Here is a 21,879-nt window from a genome sequence, read left to right as displayed (position 1 = left end):
ATATTGGTCTGTAGTGTCAGACATGTCTTCTGTTGGAAGGCCTTGTGGCACCTTCAGGGCTTGATTCTTACCAAATGTTTAACCACTGTCAGGTCTGAATGCACTGGAGGGATGTTCTTGTGAACTTGAGGGGTATGTGCTTTTTCTTATCCAAGCATCTTGATTGTATCTTTTGCCCAATGTGGACGTCTTTTTGTACTTTTTATTCTGGTAACAATACGCAGCTTATGAGGGTTCTGTGGATCCCCACCATAATTTTCACGATCTTCAGGTGAAGGATGAAACACCTTATGTGGAATTCTTGACTTGATGAATTGCGAGGAATCCAGTCTGTACAAATGAGAGACTCCGAGCCTTTTGTCACTGTCTGTAGTGTGCCTGGGAGCCTCTGAACTGCTTGGCACAAAATCCCGCCATAAGCATAGCGATTGTTCTCCTTAGGGGCAGCACCCACTAGACTGTTCAGCCTGAACCTAGCACTTGGAGTTTCCAATGCATGTTTGACACTTGGGATATGCTACCTCGCTTTGCAATTTACCTTTCTTTTCTTACAGGACTTTCATTTTCAACTAGATAGAGTACAAGAGAGAGAATCTATTAACTGAATGTTTCTGTATCTTTCAGGCTCAGCACCCAGTAGGTGCTCAAAATAGCAGTTTTCTATAATGGTGCTGATGGAGAACACATTAGTGTTCCCATTGGATGTTGTCAGCATTGGGAGACGTGTTGCCTAACGGACTTTGGAGTTAACCTGAGTCTGAATTCTAATTCCTCCCTCATATTCGATATTTAACTTTGGGCAAATTATTCACGTTCCTTCTTTGCGGAATGGGAACAGCACTCTCTGAGGATTGTTATTAGGATAAAGTGTATGACAAAATTTTAGACTGATTAGCACCTGGGAAATGTTTCCAACTGGAAGTTAACGGTGACACTGCTAACAATAGCACTCCGGGCGCTGCCCCGTAACATCCTGTTTGTCATTTCATTCCAAACTGCGACTGTAGGAATGGAAACCAGATCTAGTGAGACATTTTAAATTAGCTGCAAACATTAAATCAGTGCAATAAAATAACTAATTTCAAATGCCTTACTAGATCTGGTTTCTACTTCCTATAGTCGCAGTTTGGGACGAAATGATGATCCAGATATTTTGGAGCTGATTTAATGTTTACAGAAAGCCTGCCCTTGATAGAAACCAGCCCCTCACTGATGGCTCTTGGGCATTTGACAGATGACCATGGCTGTATAAAATAAGTGGAAGGGTGGCGTCGAGGCATGCCGCGACAATTCCGTGTGAGTGACGTGGTTGTCACCACCTCCCCACGCCCATCTCCCTCTTCAGCACGGAGTTTTTGAGTGATTGAAGTTAGTTTGGTCAAGAATTCCAGACAGGGAAAAGCAAATATGTATGTCAGGAGGTCGGAGAAGAACAGGCCAGACTGGGAGGAAGAAAGGCCTGACGGGTGAAAGATACTGAGTGTGGGGGTGGGTGCAGCAGAGTGACAAGAGGGGGCCAGACACCCCAGCTTTCTCAGGCATCTAAGCGAGGCCCGGAGTTACAACTCATCTTAAAAGATGGTCTATGGAGCATGGATTTCAAAATATTTAGGGCACCCAGTATGGAATTTGGGGAAATGGCACTCCTGAGTAAAGTCATTGACAAATGACTTTCCTTTCATTCCCTTCACTGGCAGGACCTTCTGTTTACGCCTGTCTCCCTCGTAGCAACTTAGCAATGGGAAGGAGTAAATTCGTTGACAGGCATCCGTATGCAGGGCCACTTGCTGGAATTTTTATCATGCAAAATGGTCTTTGTTGATGAGTTGAGAGATTGCCAGGAATCTCTGGAATCTAATTAACCCTCAGTTGAGCACACAGAGGTTTCATGTGTCAAGGTGAAGAACCTTTAAATTTGCTGTATCAATTTCTTTACTTTGCAAATATTTGAATTTTGTAATAGGCATTCATTCCCAGCTTGCTCTCAACTAAATAGGAGGCTGGAAATCTGATGTAGTGGACCAAGGTTAGGTTTTGAGGGTAGATTTACTTGAGATTATAACGTTAATCCTTCCATGCCCTTGTCTCATCTGTAAAAGAAATATAGCCATCGTCATCCCATAGGTAGATGCAGATTATAAATTTTTCCCCCTCTCTCTCTTATTCCAACCTCCCCGCATCCCACCGCAGCAATTTCTTGTGACTGTTGTATGTATCTGATGGGAACAGCCTTTGCTGAACTTATAAATCATGCAGGCAACCTGGAGGAGGAAAGGGGTGGGCCATGTGGCACCTGGAGGAAGGTATTCTACACAAAGGGCCATCAAGCGCAAAGACCATGTCGCAGGTGTGTCCTTGGACATTTCAGGGCACCACAGGAAGCCAGGGTGGCTGAAGTAGAGTAGTCCAGAGGAAGAGTGGTAGGAGAAGAGGCCGAGGGGACACAGAGGTGCAGATTGTGTGATTGGGTAGGGCCATTGAAAGGACTTGAGCTTTCACTTTAAGTGGATTGGGAAGCTACTAGATCGTTCCAAGCTGAGGGGTGATGTGTTTTGACTTAGCTTTGAAAGGATTCTTTTGGCTGCTGTGTTGAGAAAATGTTATGGGATAGGGATGTGGAAAGAGCAGGAGAGGGGCACAAGGCAGAAGCAGGGGCACCTGTTAGGGTCTCACCGAATAGCCCAGGCAGGAAACGGTGGTAGGTCAGAGCAGGTCAATAGCAGTGCAGGTGGTGAGAAGTAGTCAGATTGTGAACTTGTTTTTTTAGAGACAGGGTCTTGCTCTGTTGCCCAGGCTGGAGTACAGTGGCGCAATCATAGTTCAATGTAGCCTCCAATTCCGGGCTCAAGTGATCCTCTTGCCTCAGCCTCCCAAGTAACTGGGATTATAGGCTCCTGCTACCATGCCTGGCTAATTTTTTAATTTTTTTAGAGACAAGGTCTTTCTGTGTTGCCCAGGCTGGTCTGGAACTCTTGGCCTCAAGGGATCCTCCCACCTCAGCCTCCCACAGTCTTTGCTGGGATTACAGGCATGAGCCACCACACCCAGCCTGTGAATATATTTTGAAGGTAGAGCAATTTAAGCTTTGCTAATGGATTCAATGTGTAATGTGAGAGACACATCTTTAAGATTTTAGGGCTGAGAAATTGAAAGGATAGTGATGCTATCTACCATAAAGAAACAGGTTTTGGGGGAACACCAGGAGTTTAATTTTAGCCTTGAAAAATTTGAGATGCCAAACATATCCAACAGCAAGCACTTGAATATATGAGCCTGGAGTTCAGATGAGATGCAGGCTCTAGAGAGAAATGGGGATGTAGCTTGATGGCAATGCGGGATTAGAAACTTTGTTGTTATTGTCTTTAAGGTAGGCAAAATCATAGAATGTTTTCCAGTGGTGAGAATAACCCAATAGAGTGGGAAAATGTGATAATGCCTGAGGGGGAATAATTGCTAGAGTGGTGCTCTCAAATAGCAGATAAGAGATGGATCTAGTGCCCAAATGGAGGAAATAGCTCTAAGGAGGAGTGCAGCTGGTCCATGTGTAGTAACAGAAAGGAGACAAACTATCTGTGGATAGAGAGGTCCACGTGGTAGTGCAAGCTCCAGGAGTTGTCTTCTTATCACATAGGTTTTCCTGATGAAAGAGAAAGCAAAGTCAGCATGAGGATGGTGATGGCGGTGTTGGAGGTTTCAGGAGAGTATAATTGACCAGAGGAGTGGAAGAATGAATGGATTTAGGATTGCCAAGTGAATAAATTAAGAATTGCCAGGTGGCACTGAGGTCCCACTTGAGGCTGAAGGTCATGGATTTAAACTGAGACCAGATACTCTCATCTGTGCAAATGAAAATGTGGAGTAGGTGGAGAGCTTGATTAACTAGGACTGGGGTTTGGCCAATTGCATATGAGGAAGGGAGAGAAGAGCAACAGAGCTGAGAGTTTATGCAAATAACTGATCATAATGATGGGTTATGGATGTTAAGATGGGTGAGGAGGGAAGTGAACACATGAAATAGGTGAGAAGCATGAAATGGGAAAGAAGCGTAGGGCCAATGAATGGTAGGTCTTCATGGGATCAAGTTGTTGGAGTCAGAGTACTAGTGGAAGTGAGCTGAACGAGGGAACAGGGAAATGCAAATGGAAACCACAATGAGATATCACTTCATGCCCATTAGGATGCCTGTAATTAAAAAGCTGGATGATAATAGGTGTTGAGGAGGATGTGGAGAAATCGGAATCCTCATATACAGTGGGTATGATTGTAAAATGGTACAGTGACTTTGGAAAACAGTTTTGCAATTCCTCAGAATACTAAACATAAAGTCACCATATGACCCAGCAATTCCAATTCTAGGTATATTCCCAAGAGAAACAAAAACATCTATCCATATAAAAAGTTGCGTGCAAATATTTATAGCAGCATTACTCGTAATAGCCTAAAAGTGGAAACAACCCAAATGTCCATCAATTGATTAATACATAAAATAAATATGATATATCCATATGGCAATAAAAGAGAGTGAATTTCTGATACATGCTACAATTTGGATGAACCTTGAAAATATGCTAAGTGAGAGAAGCCAGTCTTAAAAGTCCATGTATTGTATGAGCTAGGCAGAATGGATGAATTTATAGAGACAGAAAGTAGACTTCTTGTTGCCCAGGTTTGGGAGAAATAGGAGGATGGGGTGGGGAGAGGTGAAGGCTAACAGGGATGGTGTTTTTTGAGGGAATGATAAAAATATTCTAAAATTGATGATTGTGATAGTTGTACAAGTCTGTGAATATACTAAAAACCATTGAATTGTACAGTTTTAAAGGGTGAACTTTATGGACCAGGCATGGTGTAATCCTAGCACTCTGGGAGGCCGAGGTGGGAGGATCAATTGAGCTTAGCCTTGGCAAGAATGAGAGCCAGTCTCTATTAAAATAGAAAGAAATTATCCGGACAACTAAAAATAGAAAACATTAGCTGGGTGTTGTGGTGGTGTATGCCTGTGGTCCCAGCTATTTGGGAGGCTGAGGCAGGAGGATTGCTTGAGCCCAGGAGTTTGAGGTTGCTGTGAGCTAGGCTGACGCCATGGCACTCTAGCCCAGGCAACAGAGCGAGATTCTGTCTCAAAAAAAAAAAGGGTCAACTTTATGGTATGTAAATTACACCTCAATAAAGCTGTTACAAAAAAAAAAAAAAAAAAAAGGAAGAGGTCAGAGAGTGGGATATTTGAAATGGAGATGGTGGAGGGTCTGCATATTGGCAATGACAAGGGCTAGGGCCTGGCGGTGGAAGTGAGTAGCCAGGATGGTGTGGAGGAGGGAGTTGGGGAAGACAGACAATGACTTCCTGTTTTTGTATTATGCACGTATGACTTTTCTAACAAAGAATGGTTCCATTTTGCTTTTGCCATCAAGAAGCTTAGAGCCAAATTTGCAGTATGCTACACTCCGGGTAGTCACTGTCTATGAACAGTTGGTACCAGAAAAAGTCTGTCTAAGGGAATCCACTTTGAAGCAGGGACCAAAATATGATTGTAGGTTATATACAGTTGAAAAACAAAATGACTATGAAAATAAGTTGATTTAACCTTACTTTTAAAAAGTTTAAGTTACAATTGCAACTATGTGCTAATTCTCAGAATGAAGAATGAATCATGTTGACTTTCTTGGTCCTAATTTCCTCACCAAATTTTAAGATAGCTCAATATTTTATTCTTTTTTTTTTTTTTTTTTTTGAGACAGAGTCTCACTTTGTTGCCCAGGCTAGAGTGAGTGCCGTGGCGTCAGCTTAGCTCACAGCAACCTCAGACTCCTCGGCTTAAGCGATCCTACTGCCTCAGCCTCCCGAGTAGCTGGGACTACAGGCATGCGCCACTATGCCCGGCTAATTTTTCTATATATATTTTTAGTTGTCCGTATAATTTCTTTCTATTTTTAGTAGAGACGGGGTCTCGCTCTTGCTCAGGCTGGTCTCGAACTCCTGACCTCGAGCGATCCACCCGCCTCGGCCTCCCAGAGTGCTAGGATTACAGGCGTGAGCCACCGCGCCCGGCCCCAATATTTTATTCTTTATATTTTGCCTCTTTTGAAAGACATTCAAGTTAACTATGCAATTGATTTGCATGTTTATCTGTTTGTCGTATTGGTTGTTTGCAATCGGTCCCGCATCCAACCAGACCGCACAGGCGTTGGCGGGATGGCAGGAGGTAGGAGCCAGGGCTGAGCTGCAGGGCTGCGTGGGGCCTTAATTCACAGCTGGCCTCCTCACTAGTGAATATTTCTGAGTTAAGAAGACTTTGCCTTCCTGCGAAACCTTGTAACTGTGGAGACCGGATAATGAACACCCGGATAGATAATGAGAATCCTCGGGTGTGGAATGCAGTTCTTGCAGTTAATCTTGTCCTTGGCTTTTATTTTATTACTTTTTTTCCTTTTTGCTCAGATTCCCTCAACGATTTCCTTTATTCTTTTGTATTTTTAAGGAGTTGCCTCAATTGTTTTGGAAGGGGAGGCAGGGAATAAACAAACAAATGGAAATAAATACTGATTACTCAGCTTTTTAATTACCCCCAAACTTGTTTTTTTCAGAATCAACTACCTTGGAGAAGATAGGGGTCTATGAACTCTTTTTTAAGGCAATGAATAAAGTTGAGTGGCTGAAGTTGCTTCAGTGAAGCTTGATGTTTATTCTACTTTTGTGGTCAGTTCCTTCCTTCCAGTGAGCAGTAAATCAAGAACTGGGGGCATTTCTTGCTTTTCCGGGGCTGTAGCTCATTTGGATGGTCTGTAGGGTGTAACTGGGTAACTTCTTGCCCTGGGACCTCTCTGTGAAGTGACAACTTCCCTCCAAAGGGAGACTACCTCCTATTTCGTTTATAAATCAGGTTATCCTCTGATTCTTGGACTTAAAAAAATAAGCTCTCTCCTCCTCTTAGCAAATTTCTTCCTCATGGTCTCATGCATGCAGTTGTTAACACATGTATTCTGAAGCCGTCAGAAAAGTATTAAATGTTAAAAATAAAACTACAAAACCCTGCAATTCACGAAACATACCTCTATGGAGACTTTGCTATGTGTCAGGAACTGTCCATGTGTTTGTTCACATAATCCTCACACCAGCTCTGTGTGGTTGGTCTTGTTCTTCCCACATTTAGGCTAAGGAGACAGATGCTCAGAGCAGATGCACATTTTGCCCAGGATCTTGCAGTGTTGGAGGTGGATTCACACCCATGTTGGTCTGACCCCAGAACCTCCCCATCTTCATACACCACGTTGCCTCCATCTTTTTTTTAAAGTTTCCTATCCATGTTATGAAAATTGGAAAAGAATAACATATCTCCTATCTAAAAAAACAGTGATTATCTAATTTTTAATACTGAGTTTTGTACATGTACTCCAATTTACATACTGTGCAGTTTTCCCTGGCAGTCAAGTGTGAGAAGCTCACATTTCCATTGGTCAGGCCCTGTCTCACCGCAGCGCAGAGCATCACCCATATTGTACAGGTGGGAGGCCCAGCCAGGCTCCCACAGATAAAAGGGCCAGAGTCAGGATTAGAGCACGGGGTTCCTGACTCCTAACCCGGTGTTCTTTCTTCTACTACAATATACCATTTTATGACCCAAATAAGAAATTTTCAACAGTGTAAACCTGATGATTTAGGATTAGATGAGGGGGAGAACGGGAGGAACCACATCTGTATCTGGTGTCATGCATTGTAACTCCTGGAATTGTTTCTCTGTTTTGTTTCAAAGCCCAGCAATTAGTTCCCCCCCCCCCCCCCAAAATGCTGATTGATTTCATAGAACCTGAGAATCAGGTATAGGATCCTGAGAGGAACTTTTATTTATTTGACTTTATTTCATTGTCCTCACTTTATGTTCAGTTTGAAACCAAGACTGCCCACCAGGCTGTGAGTACTGACAGTTCCCAGAGAATAAAAAACAACGTTCAAACAGCTTTGCTCGACAGATTCTTGATGTATTTCTTTATCCATTTGTCTTTTTATATTTTGATTGTTGCTTTAATACAGTTTTTGCACTTATGGAGAGCACATTTCTCCTCAAATCACCAACTGCACAGAACAGCAGACGAGTTGTACGTTACGGTGCCTTAACTGTGAGTGACCGAATTGCCCCTCCCTCCCCCTGCTCCTGCCTTGTCATCATCCAGGGCTGAAAGTAGTCAGGAAAGCAAAATAAATCATTCCAGAATTTAGATATAAAATGCAGGTAAAACTCAATCGTGGTAGACTCCTGCAGGGTGAGTTCGATTGTAATTAAAATCGAACTCACCCTGCAGGTGGAACTGCGTGGAAGTGGAAGGCATTACCTGTTCGGTTTTATGTGGCAAGGCCACCTCACTGCCCCAGTGGCCGTGCATGCTGGCCCTTCTTGTCATGTGTGAGCTGTGACTTCTGTTGAACCTGTAAGCCCATATAATAGGTTCAGAGCTTCTAGGATCCCTGAAAGAAAAGGATCAGAACACAGAGTGTTGGGTATCAGGTTTCTCTGCACTTGAAGGATTAGGCAGACAAGTGAAGTGTTATTTGGGGGACAAAGATCTGGGGGATTCTCAGAGGCAGCAGCCTGGAGAATGTGGGCTTTGAAGTTGGAATTTTGCATTCCAGTGGCAGCTCTACTGTTTCACTGACTGTGCAACCTTGAGCAAGCGGTTTTATTCTTCTGAGCCTTAGTATTCTCATTTACATAAAAAGATAATTATATTAATAATAACCTTCCAGGGCCGTTGTGACAATTAAGATGATGCTATAAAGTTATTGGAACACAAGAGGCCCTCAACAACTGGTGGCAATGATGATGAGAACTAGTTCCTTCATGCAGTAAATATTGAGTGCTGCTGTGTGCACCCACACTGCTCTGGGCACTGGGGATGCAGCAGGAAACAGGACAGACACAGATCCCTGCCCTCGTGGGACTGACGTTCTAGGAGGGGACAGACAATAAACAGGATGCATAAGTAAAAAATATAGGTCATGGCCGGGTGCGGTGGCTCACGCCTGTAATCCTAGCACTCTGGGAGGCTGAGGCGGTGGATCATTTGAGCTCAGGAGTTCGAGACCAGCCTGAGCAAGAGCGAGACCCTGTCTCTACTAAAAAATAGAAAGAAATTTTCTGGACAACTAAAAATATAGAGAAAAAGTTAGCTGGGCATGGTGGTGCATGCCTGTATTCCCAGCTACTCGGGAGGCTGAGGCAGCAGGATTGCTTGAGCCCAGGAGTTTGAGGTTGCTGTGAGCTAGGCTGATGCCATGGCACTCTAGCCCGGGGCAACAGAGTGAGACTCTGTCTCAAAAAAAAAAAAAAAAAATATGTGTGTGTATATATATATATATATATATATATGTCATGCATTAAGTGCTAAAAAAAAAAAAAATAAAGACTGGAAAGAAGATAAGTAATATTAGGGGAGGTTGAAATTTTACAGAGTTAGCTCAGAAAGGCCTCCTTCAGAAGCTGAATTTGAATAAAGACCTGGAGGAGATGAAGGAGAAAGTCAGTGGTTCCCTGGAGGAAAAGTATTCCAGGTGGAGGAAACAGCAAGTACCAGGCCCCTGGGGCAGTGTGCCAGGTGTGTGCCCCATGCCACCGGAAGGCCAGGGGCTGGTGCTGAGGAAGCAGGGACCCCCCCCCCCCCCCCCGCCCCGCGCGCTGTGAGCTGTAGGAGGAGGAGCGGGAAGGGGCCAATCCAGCAGGGCCATGGGAGCATAGAAAGGACTTCCGTCTCTGAATGTGACAGGGAGGGTCATGAGGAGGGGCGTGACCTGATCTAATTGAAGTGGTAGCAGGATCATGGGGTTACTGCCAATGACACGCTTAGGATCTCAGTGATGCTGCAGCAGAGGACACACTAGGGAAAGACCGAGAGTAGGGCTGGGGAGGCAGAGTCATGGCATTTGGGTCTGCAGGGCACGGACCCTGGAGAAGCACAACATGGGATCAGTCTCAAAAGGGCAGCTTCACTATTTCTCTTTTAGACTGAGCTAGAGGGATTAGGACAGAGGAAAGGAGATGGGCCTGGCTTCCTGCCCCTCCAAGCACCACATCCAGCGGCTGGCATGGGCGACTCTCCCTTTCGTGCCTACACCTGTGTTTTGAATGTACTCCTATCACGACACATTGCCCAGTATTGCATTTATTTCTTTAAAGTTGGTTTCCCCAGTATTTGTTCAATAAGTGTTTACTGATCATCTATTATGTGCAGGCACTGTGTCAGGTGCTAAATATTACAGCAATGTAAAAGACTAAGAAATTCAAAACCAGCCCCTTACATGTCAGAAAAAAAAAACAATGAGTCATCAAAGCAAAATTAACTTAATCCTATAGGAGTGGATACATTTAGAAGAGGAAAGCGTGCTTATGTCCCAGGCTCTGGTGTATGTACACGCACCTTCTCTTTAGGTTGTTAGCTTAGAGGATTCCCATCTGGCTGTACATGCTGTGTTATCCTAAGTCATTTAACCAGTTGACAGTCACATTCTTGGAATAAGTGAATTCCGTGCAGGTGAAATGGGACAAATGATGCCAGTGACCTCTTTAGCTGCTCAAGTATTGGTCCAAAGGTTTAAAGTAAAAGCTTCATTTTTTTCACTGAATCTTGTTGACAGATAGTATCAGCAGGGCTTGGGGTTAGAAGAGTATAATTGTCTTTGATGAGTAGCTCAAGAAAATTAGTGTTAAACTTTTTGTAAATATAAGTTTTTTTAAAAAGTCATAATGGCTTTAAGATGAACTTTGTGAATAATTGATATAAACTTAAGAGTTATGCATTTAGTTAGCCTCAGTACATTGAAATCAACTATGTTGTTACTATGCATCAAAAAAAGCACTTCATGATCTCAATTTGTCATTTGCAACAATAAATGGAGAACAATGTGGATTAAGGTAATTCACAGCCTTGTTCTAGCCAGTAGCTTCAACTATCTTGGCAACCAGGTTTATTATCTGAGTGGGCAACAAATAGCATATCCAGTGACACTGATGCTACCAAACAGAAAGGTGACGATGGGCCAGCAGTCCTGAGTCATCGCAAACTGATACAGCAGCCTTAATCCAGTTAATTGAAATGAGTTAGACTGAGGGGTCCACCCTTCTCCCTAGCTGGCTCAATTCAAGGCCTCACTTGGGCCTACCAGGACTCCACCTTTTGGAGTGAGCCCCTCGGGGAAATCCCAGCACCAAGCATACTCCCCAGGGCTCCTTCGATTTGCTAGAAGTTTCTGACCTCCCAGGGAGAGTTGTTTATATGGATTACTTTAAGCACCCTTAAGAACAGAAAGAATCCAGCCTTGTTTTTATGACCATAGGCTCTCTGACAGGGCTCAGTGAATGTGCTTTTAATTTTTCAATACAAAGGTATGAAATATATTACAAAGTATACTAGAATGTAAACTCCAGGAAAGGAGAGAATACAGTGTTTGATATTTCCCCAGGCCTAGTGCAACACCTGACAATGGTAGATCCTCAAAAAATATTTGTAGGATGAATGAAAGAATGGATGTGTTCAAGTTTTTGACCCCAAGGAGTTTAAAACCTAGAAGAGGGGATAGAGCATGATCTGAAATACCTATGACAAAGGCAGTGACTACGGCTTGTCTCAAGATAGGTAAAAACCATCCAGAGGAGAGGGAGAGAGAGATTCTGTCTGGGCCGATAAGAAATTTCGTAATGGAGGAGGAATGTTTGGAGGGGAAAACAGGAAGAGGAGCTCACACCTGTAATTCTAGCACTCTGGGAGGCCAAGGTGGGAGATTGCTTGAGCTCAGGAGTTCGAGACCAGCCTGAGCAAGAGCGAGACCCCATCTCTACTAAAAATAGAAAAGCTAGCTGGGTGTCATGACATGTGCCTGTAGTCCCAGCTACTTGGGAGGCTGAGGCAGAGGGATCGCTGGAGCCCAGAAGTTTGAGGTTGCTGTGAGCTATGATGATGCCACTGCACTCTAGTCCAGGTAACAGAGTGAGAGCCTGTCTCTTAAAAAAAAAAAGTCTCACAGCCAGTAAGTGACAGAGCCATATGGTCCGGTTTCAGAGGGCCCACTCTTGACCATTACAGTATTTTGAAGATTTTATTGATGACTCAAGGGTGCAGCAGAGCTTGGGGAGGAATGCAGGTAGAAGGAAAACCTGAGCCGCTGATGTAAAGACCTTGAGATTGGTGTGCTCAGCGTGCATGGGAAACAGTGAATTTACAGAAGGTTGGTAGGGACGTCTAATAAGATGAAATGGGTACAAAGGCAGGAGGAAATGACCACCAATATAGGATAGTTAAATACGCCATGTTACATTTTTTTTTTTTTTTTGAGACAGAGTCTCACTTTGTTGCCCGGGCTAGAGTGAGTGCCGTGGCATCAGCCTAGCTCACAGCAACCTCAAACTCCTGGGCTTAAGCGATCCTACTGCCTCAGCCTCCCGAGTAGCTGGGACCACAGGTATGCGCCACCATGCCCAGCTGGGACTATATGCATGTGCCACCATGCCCGGCTAATTTTTTCTATATATATTTTAGTTGACCAGATAATTTCTTTCTATTTTTAGTAGAGACGGGGTCTCGCTCTTGCTCAGGCTGGTCTCGAACTCCTGACCTTGAGCGATCCACTCGCCTCGGCCTCCCAGAGTGCTAGGATTACAGGCGTGAGCCACCGCGCCTGGCCCACCGTGTTACATTTATACTGTAGAACATTACTCAGCAAACAACCCAGATGTTACAGTAGAATATTTTATGAATGGAAATATCTTCATGATATAGGATTTATGAAAATAATAGCTAGAACTGCTGAGCTCTTACAATAAGCCAGGAGCTGTGTTCATCAATGCATGTAGCTTACCTCATTAATCCTCACTGCAGTTCATCAGGTGGGAAATATTATTAGTCCTACTTTGTAGATGAAGAGCCCAAGGCTTAGAGAGAATAACTAACTTCCTCTTACTTAGTTTATCTGTTTTGACTCCTCAAACTCTTAACTACCTCACTTTAATGCCTATTAAGTGCCAAAAGACATTTGAGGAGATATGTATAGTATGATATCATTTTTGCAAAAAGAAATATACATGAAATGCATAAACCAAACGGTAAACAGTGGTCACCTTTAGAGACTAACATGGAGGAAGCAGTGGTAAGATTCACCTTCCCTTTCCCTTTCCATACTGCCTGTATTCATTTCATCCTTTATAATACATTAATAAATATATAATGATTGCATAACAAATTGATAAATATTAATAAATTAACGGAAAGCATTCATTTAGCATATATTACTTAATTCTTAAAATAAAATAAATCTGGGCTTTCAAATTTTTCCTTTTTTAATTCATAAAACCTATTTTATATATAATAACATGATATATGTATTATTGTTTGGTCTATATTATATACCTTAAGACATGTTGAAGGTTTTTGAACATGTGGGCAATTCTGGACAGTATTTAGTGAAAAAAGAGAAAATACGGGTCAGGTTTTATTTACTTTTATTTTTGTTTTATTTTTACCTTTTCCTTCCCTTCCATCATTATCAACATCCCACAAGTATCCCTTGGCATGTGGCCCAGACCAAGTGTTATTTTCCTCTGTTTGTTTCCAGAGCTCATGATCAACTTCTAATGTACTACATTATATACTTGTTTATTATGTTTATTACTCGCTTCCCCTCACCTCAGCACCAGAAGAGCAAAGGTTTTTGTTCCTTTTGTCTACTGTTACGGCCCAAGTACTTGGAGCAATTTCTAGTTTAAGCAGGTATTGTATAACTTTGTTGAATAAATAATAGTGTTTTTAATAGACTATTTTTCAGAAGAATTTTAGGTTCACAGTAAAAGTGAGCAGAAAGTACAGAGATTTCCTGTACACCTGCTGCCCCCACGTACAGCCTCCCCCACTATCAAAATCCTGTGCCAGAGTGGTACATTTGTTCCACCTGGGAACCTACATTGACACATCATCATCACCCAAGTCCATAGGTTTCTATTCGGGTTCACTCGTGGTGCTGCACATTCTATGGATTTCCACAGTGTACAGTCACCTGTGTCCACGGTTACTATATCAGACAGGTAGTTTCACTGCCCTAAAATCCTTTGTGTTCCACCTATTCCTCCCTCACTCCCCTCCAAACTCGGGCAACCGCTGATCTTTTTACTGTCTCCACGGTTTTGCCTGTTCCAGAACTTGGAATCGTGCAGGACGTAGCCTTTTCAGACTGGCTTCTTTCACTTTGTAATGTGCATTTAAGTTTCCTCCATGTTCCAGGGTTTGAGAGCTCATTCCCTTTTAGTGCTAATATTCCATTGTCTGAACGTAGCACTTTATCCAATGAATGGCAATTGTAGATCAAAAAATAAGGTAAGAAGAGCTCGACTTCTGAAGGAATAAAACAGTTGCTCTGAGTGGACTTGCGGAGTTGAAGATGTTAGGGGGTGGGCGATGTCGCGAGCGCCGTGGGACGGTGGCCTGTGGCTGGAGACCCGAGCTCATCCATCCCTTGGGCTGTCTGTGAGCCCGCCGTGGACCGCAGGGTGCGGGGCGGGTGCGGGGCGGGTGCGGGGCGGGAGCCCGTCGGCCCTTCCTGCAGCTCTCCCGGCTGCGGCGGGGCGGGGCCCGCCCGGTCTGTCCGGCTCTGCAGGCGTCCAGGCCGCGGGGACAGCCACACCGACCCCAGGCCGGCGCGAGCTCACTGGTGGCCCTCTCATCTCTCCGAGCAGATCGAAGAAGGGGGCAAAGCAGACTCGGGGAGCTCCAAACTGCGGGCTGGGGACGAGGTCGTGCACATCAATGAGGTCGCGCTGAGCAGCTCCAGAAGGGAGGCGGTTTCCCTGGTGAAAGGATCCTACAGGACCCTGCGGCTGGTGGTGCGCAGGTAGGTGGCGGCCGGACCGTCCCTCCCACCGCCTCACCCACCTCCCTCCCGGCCCTGCCCCACCTCCGGGAAGAGAGCTCGAAGTTGGTAGCTTGTCTTTAAACCTCCACGTGTGGTTCCTTGTGCCTTTTTTTTTTTTCTTTCTTTTCCTTTTTTCTTGCCCATCCTGTGGAATGTGAGGAGGTGGGGTAAAGACATTTCAGACACTGCTGGTCTTTTGAAACACTCACTTTCCCAGTAGGTACTGGCTGGTCAGGAATGGGCCTCACTGTACTTCCTAAATTTCTGGGCTTGAGGAAAAGTGACATTCATTCCAGACATGGTCAGCACTCTCAGAAGCTTTGTCTCCTGGGGCTAGAGAAAGCAATTGGCTGGGAGCTTTAGGAAGCATTCCCCAAGCCACCCCTACACCACAGCACCTTCAAAAAAAGGGAAGTCCCTCTTTTGTTTTTTGGTCTCAATAGTGGTTGGTGGTTCTTATGTTGGAAAAGGTTTGTGTTGTGATTGGTTTTAATGCCTTCGTGTAAGAAGCTTTGCACGCCCAGGAACCAACTCTTGGTGGAGGAAATTATTTATGGAAAGGAAGGGAATTGAATTTTTTTTTGATTCCTATTATAAACCAAGCATTGCTTGGGGTGTTTTACATGTGTTAGCTCATTTCATCTGCAGGAGAACCCCATGAGATACTTGTCATTATCCCCACTTTATAGGCAAGTGGTTAAGTAAGTTACTGAAGGTAGCAGAGCTGATACGTTGAAAAGCCAGAGCAGAGTCTAGATCGCCTGGTCCTACTTCATTGTCGTGCCCCTTGAGCACCAGTAGCTTGACCTACTAAGCCCTAGGCCCCCACATTTTGTGCATTTGGATATTTCTTTATTAGTCATGTTTCAGCTGCGTCGAATGGTAAGTAATGTTACAGTATTTGAGAATCTGAGTTGACTGGGACTTTAAGAGTTATCAGTCAAGCCCCACCAATTTCAAGTTGTAGCAAGTAAGCTGGTCTTCCATCATGCCATGGGTGGTCTCTTCGGAGACTCTTTCCTCTTGCATTCATTTGTTTCTCAAATGTGTCCTGAGTGAGCCCTTGCTCAGGGGGACAGCAGCTCCTCCCAACCACAGAAACATAGCCATGAGTGTGGTTCCACTGTGACTCCAGGCTCTAGTGACGCTCCTCAGTGTGCTGGGCTGTGTCCAGTCTCTTTTCAGGGCCATCAACCCTGGTTGCTTCTCTGGTGTCCAGCGATATAGAGTGGCTCAAAACATAGGCACCAGAGTCAGTTCAGACCTGCGTTCAAATTCCAGGGCAGTCACATGGTAGCTATGTGGCCTTGGGCAAATTACTTAACTTCATTAAAGATTCAGTTTCCTCATCTTTAAATGAGGATTAAAATATCTACCTTACATCAAAATATGGAAACAACCTAAGTGTCCATGGAGGAATGAATGGATAAAGAAGATAGGGAATGTACATGCACACACACACATATACAAAAAAATGGAATATTATCCAGCCATAAAAAAGAAGAAAATCCTGCCATTTGGGACAACATGGATGAAAATGGAGGATATTATGTTAAGTGAAATAAGCCAGGCACAGAAAGATAAATACTGTATGATTTCATTTATACTTGGAGTATTAAAAAGTCAAACTTATGAATCATAGAGAACAGTAGTTGCAAGGGGCTGGGGCATGGGGGAAATGGGGAGATGGTGGTCAAAGGATACAAACTTTCAGTTATAAGGTGATTAAGTTCTGGGGATCTAATATACAGCATAGTGACTATAGTTAATAATACTGTATTGTTAACCTAAAATTTGCTATGAAAGTAGATCTGAAGTGTTCTCACCACACGCATACTTACACATACACAAAATGGTAGCTGTTGGTTAATTTGATTATATTACACCATGTGTACATATATCACATCATTACATTGTGCACTTTGAATATATACAATTTTTTTATTTGTCAATTATACCTTAATAACCCAACCTACTTTACAAGGTGATTGGAAAGTGGTAACAAGAGATGCTGCTGCTATTATTTATATGGTTATTGGCCAACTCTCGGCACAGGCTCATTCCTTGTGGGTCAAGATGTGAGTCAAGCAATGCATCATCTCAAACATGGTATCTGATTTTTCAAACAGATGGGTAGAAAGGCCCAGAACCATTAGGCCTGTTACTCGTGTCCAAAAGAATGTTGAAGGTTTTGAACTCACCTTGGCATTGAAACCTAAAGCCCCACTTGAGAACACTGGTGCTTATCTGTTGAGTACTGATAGTTAATTCACACTCCTGATGTGTTCTGACAGGACCCTGGTGACAGACTGACCTCTGGAAAGGGGCTGCTCTGGTCCCTGCCAGGGAGAGGAGTCACGCTGGCTTCTGGTTATGCCATCTAGCTGATGGTGACATGAAATTTGAATTACTTCTTTTAGTAGAACCTTTGGAAACAGACAGTCCTAGGCTTGAAATCTGGCCTCGTTATTTGCAAATTATGTGACCTGGGGCCTCTCTGAGCCTCAATTTCCTCATCTGTAGGATGGAAATAATCATTCCTACCTCAAACGGGCATTATGAAGATTTAATGAATTAAGCATAAGTACACAGTAGATGTGCAATATTTGATAATTATGATTCTGGATTAGGTTGGAAAGAGGCACATGGTCATACTCAGGAGAACTTCCACATTACCAAACGTGCCGGCTGCCTGGTTACCCAGAAGCCTTCCCTCTTATTTCCTTGGTGCATTTACCACCATTTAAGGGCTGGTCCCCAACCTTACAGGCCTAGAACTGATCATGTCTATCCTGGAACTCATGGGATTTAGGAGCATTAATTCACTTTATCCAAACTCACAAGAAACTAAAGGATATAAACCAGAATGGCTTGTTTTGAAAAGGAGAACTAAGAGTGGCGAGTATCCCAAATGGACCGGAAATCAGCACGTAGTACTTTATCTCTGTAAGAAAATTAAATAGAAAGCCTAATTATAGTCAGGAGTTTGCATGGTGCTCTCAGACGCAGAGTGGAGACTGTGGACCTGCGGGCGCCATGTGTGCTGGCATCCGCTCTGACGGACAGATGGCCCATCTCCCCATTAGGGGCTCGCTGCCAGGTGGCCAGACACTCGCATTGCATCGGCATCTGTGAGTGAGGGCCCTTTCCCCTGCAGACCCCAGGGAATCCTGCTGCCAAAGCGCTGCTCTCCACTTCCCTTCTCACCAATGCCAAATCCCCTTTCTGACTGACACATTCTTTCTTTAGCTACGCTAATGATATCGATAAGGTTACCAGCGGTTCCTGCACTAACTGCTTCTGGTGTGGGAAATATTTTGTCTCTAAGATGCCTTTTGAATATGTCTTATCTCATCTATTATGTGTTGATTTTTATAGTTGATCTTCCAGAGTTTGAGGAAAAGGAGGCTGTCTTTACTTCTCACATGCCGCTACAGATAGGGGTTATGAACATGCCTCAGGGGACGTGGGCGACTTTCCTCCCTACCTTTCAGAGCTTCCTGCTGCTCTGCATTCATCTGACTTTGTCTTTACTAGCGCTGTCACTTTCCCGAGAAGTCTCACCTTTATGCCTCGGCGCACGTCATCATCCTGAGACTTTGTTTCCTTCAATTTATTCATGACCTAGTAACTTATGATATTTCCTTTGTTCGCTTTCTTTTTTCCTAAGTGATCTCTGTCCTTTAAAAAAAAAAAAAAAAGGTTGGGGTGACTTCCTGGAAATGTAACGGGGTGGAGTGTGTTTCCTGGAGAAATCATTTGTGTAGTAAAAATTTATATATCAACAGCCTTGGCTGTATCTGCCTCTTTTTCTCTTAAAGTGATTTTGGGTGGGTGAGGGCCCTGCCTCATGTCAGCCTTCCACATCCATCATAAAAATGCCAAGAATGCAGAACAGAGTCGTGGTGTTTATATAAGTTTGGGGGTTATCTTACCCAGTGACCAAAAACAATCAGAAGTAGAAACACCTTCTTAAAAGGCTACAGTGACAAGAGAAACGCAAAGTCTCAAGTCGGTTGTGGGTCAAAGACTTTCAAAGATCTGCTGACCCATGAAGAAGGCAGACTTTAGCCCTCTCTGGGAGGAGGGAGTGGGGGAGGGTGTGGATACTGCGAGGACAGAGTGTGTCCCTGCTGCTTGGTACACGAAGAGTAAAGGTTACAGCTAGTAGTGGATAAATGGAGAAGAAATGTTAAAATAAGAAGTGGGTCAAGAAAAAAACCCTCCAAAGGGAAAATAAATGTCTCCCAGTTGCAAGAAAACATCTTGGAATGCAAGGATGGTACAAAGGACGTTAATTAGAAAAGCAGATGTGGACACAAATTAAGAGTCAATACTACAGATCCTCTCTGAAATCAACAGAGACTTTATTTGGCAGATACACGTAAAATACTTGCCCAAAGATCAGGTAATTTTTAGGAATGGAAACTAACAGACCAAGGAAAGTGTCTTCAGGTTTAATTTAACATCCCTAAGAGGGTGGTGGTGCAAGGTGCTTTTAGTATAAAGAATGCTCACTGCTGTTCCTAGATAACTAAAAATGTAAATTTAAAAAAATAGGCTACATTTTCCCTCCAGAAGAGATTGTTGGGGTAAATTGCTGTGTATTCATCTAAACACATATTTTTACCCTGAGTTCAGACTCAGATTTCTGTCCTGAACCAGATCATCAGAATGGCATTACAACCAAGGAGTCCTTAATACCGATTCTGATCTTTTCTCCAACCTCCCAGCCTTCTGTATCAAGCTACTATTTTTGCCAAATACTACTACTCCCAAATTTGACATCAGTGAATTTTTAAATTGTTATGGTTTGTAGTTGGCAAAAAACCCCAACAAACTTCTAGATATATTTCATGGTCAACGTTTTGTACCTTTTTTACGAGGTCTACGCAAGCCATGCAAAAGTGAGAGGATATATGAGGTGACAGTATCCACCACCGTCAGATTTGAGACTGCCTGGGTCTGAGGTCTGATGGCATAGGTGTTAGCTGTGTGGCCTTGGGCAAGTCATTTCAACTGTCTGATTTTTGCCTCACATGACTGTTGAGGATTAAATAAGAATACGTGGGTACAGTATTAATATTTAGCATGGTGATTAAAGCATGAATGTACTGCAAATAAACTGCGTATTTGTTAATTAAATTACCTCTTTGAGGAGTTCCACCTTAATGTCTAGAACATAGCATAGGAATGGCGGGGGGCCCAGTTAATGGGAAGACTGTGGTAGGAAAATGACTTTTTTGGGCATAAGAGAGAACATGCCTGATTCAGACCAGAGGATGGAGAAAAGTGAGCCCATTTCAAAGCAGAATCTTATTACTAAACCTCTGCACCATCTGTGCAAATTTGATACAGCCTTTCCTCTTCCTATTAATTTATTGTTTGAGTTGATGTGTGGGTAGGAATGTTCATTTTTTATTTGACTGAATATATGTGTGTAATACTAGTAGTAGATCACACTTTACTGAGAGAAGAGAGATTGAGGAAAAAGGAAGGTTGAATAAATAAAAAACTATAAGCATCTGCCTAAAATACGTAAACCCCAGGCTGTTGATTTGCCCTGCAGAATGGGGCCAAAGTGAGAATCTAGGTCTTGTGACTTTCAGCTCATGGGTTCTGCCTGGGGGAGAAATGAAGAAACTGCATCCAGAGACAGGTAGAAACCTGCCCAAGGCCACATGCTAGTGGCCAAAATGAGAATCTGGGTCTTTGAGGATGTAGGTCTTGGGGTCTCTCGGTGCTACAAGCAATGAAACAATGAACTAGTGCTTTCCACTCTACGGCTGCCTCCTGTTAGAAATATTTTTGATACTAAAAAAAAAGGCCCAAGCCCAGTAGCTCACACCTGTACTCTCAGCACTTTGGCAGGCTAAGGTGGGAGGATTGCTAGAGGCCAAGAATTTGAGACCAGCCTGGGCAACATAGCAAGACCCTGTCTCTACAAAAAATTTAAAAGATTAGCCGGGTGTGGTGGCACACACGTGTAGTCCTAGCTACTCGGGAGGCTAAGGTGAGAGGATGGCTTGAGCCCAGAAGTTCAAGGTTATAGTGAACTATGATCACACCACACACTCCGGCCTGACAGACTGAGACCCTGTCTCTTAAAGAAAAACAAAACTAGACAAAAAACTCCAAAACAATAAAAACCAAATAAGCTTATTCTTAATTCATCTAGGAAAACATTTTAAATGAAAAGGCAATTCCCCACTGACCTTGAACTTCCTGGAGGAGTTCAAAGGAAATGCACTGCACTTTCGATACCCAGCTGACTTGAGTTTCTGCATCAGCCTCTGGAAATAAAACTATGTGTTGCATTAGCAGCTGCTTCCTCCCTCCTAACCAAAATGGTGATGAAATTAAATTCACCAAGACCCTTGGGCCCACACTCCCCTTAAATTAACGCTCCCACATTTCTGAGGGTTAGCAGAATAGTCTCTTTTTATAAACGGGTGGGATGACATTATTGGAATGGAATGGGATGGCTGGCTCACACACTTGCTACCTCCGTGTCAGATTTCTGTGACTTTTTATTTCTGGATTGAGTTGCAAAACTGTAATTTGCTCAGGACTTGCAAGTCAATGATCTTGGAAAGAAGTATCTTGTAATGAACAGTGCTTTTTAAGGCCTCTTAATGGACATAAAATTAACTCTATTAACTGCTAATAAAAAGGATTATGCAAATCACTTCCTTTTCCATCTCATGGTTACGGTTTACACAAGAAAATAATTTCTTGAAATATTATCACTACCCCCTCCTCACACTGGTTTGCCGCCACCACTTCCTCCCCACTGCTTGCCCACCTCTATCTCCTGAAAAGGCAGCTTACTCTGATTAACCACTGATGTCTCTTTTTAACTATTTTAAAGCAGTTTAAAGAAACAATTCATTAAAAGCTTTCAAAGCAAATTGAACAGAATTCCCTATTTTTAAAGCAACAAAGTTGGAAGGGAGGATTGAAACTTTTTTAGAACATAAAAAGCATCCTTTTTTT

At 43.4% G+C, this 21,879-nt stretch overlaps 1 protein-coding gene across 1 annotated transcript in view; it reads left to right on the top strand.

Moving 5' to 3' along the window:
* SHROOM3 (shroom family member 3) overlaps nt 1-21,879 on the top strand; it is a 257,573-nt gene that overhangs the window by 70,568 nt on the left and 165,126 nt on the right. Inside the window, exon 2 of the mRNA XM_069457735.1 lies at nt 14,708-14,862. Coding sequence (XP_069313836.1) covers nt 14,708-14,862 — 155 coding nt within the window. The remainder of the gene's footprint in view (nt 1-14,707; nt 14,863-21,879) is intronic.

The sequence above is a fragment of the Eulemur rufifrons genome, chromosome 24 (assembly GCF_041146395.1).
Source record: "Eulemur rufifrons isolate Redbay chromosome 24, OSU_ERuf_1, whole genome shotgun sequence".
Taxonomy (NCBI): Eukaryota; Metazoa; Chordata; class Mammalia; order Primates; family Lemuridae; genus Eulemur; species Eulemur rufifrons.
The sequence above is the reverse complement of the archived record's forward strand: the minus strand, read 5'-3'. Positions and strand labels throughout refer to the sequence as shown.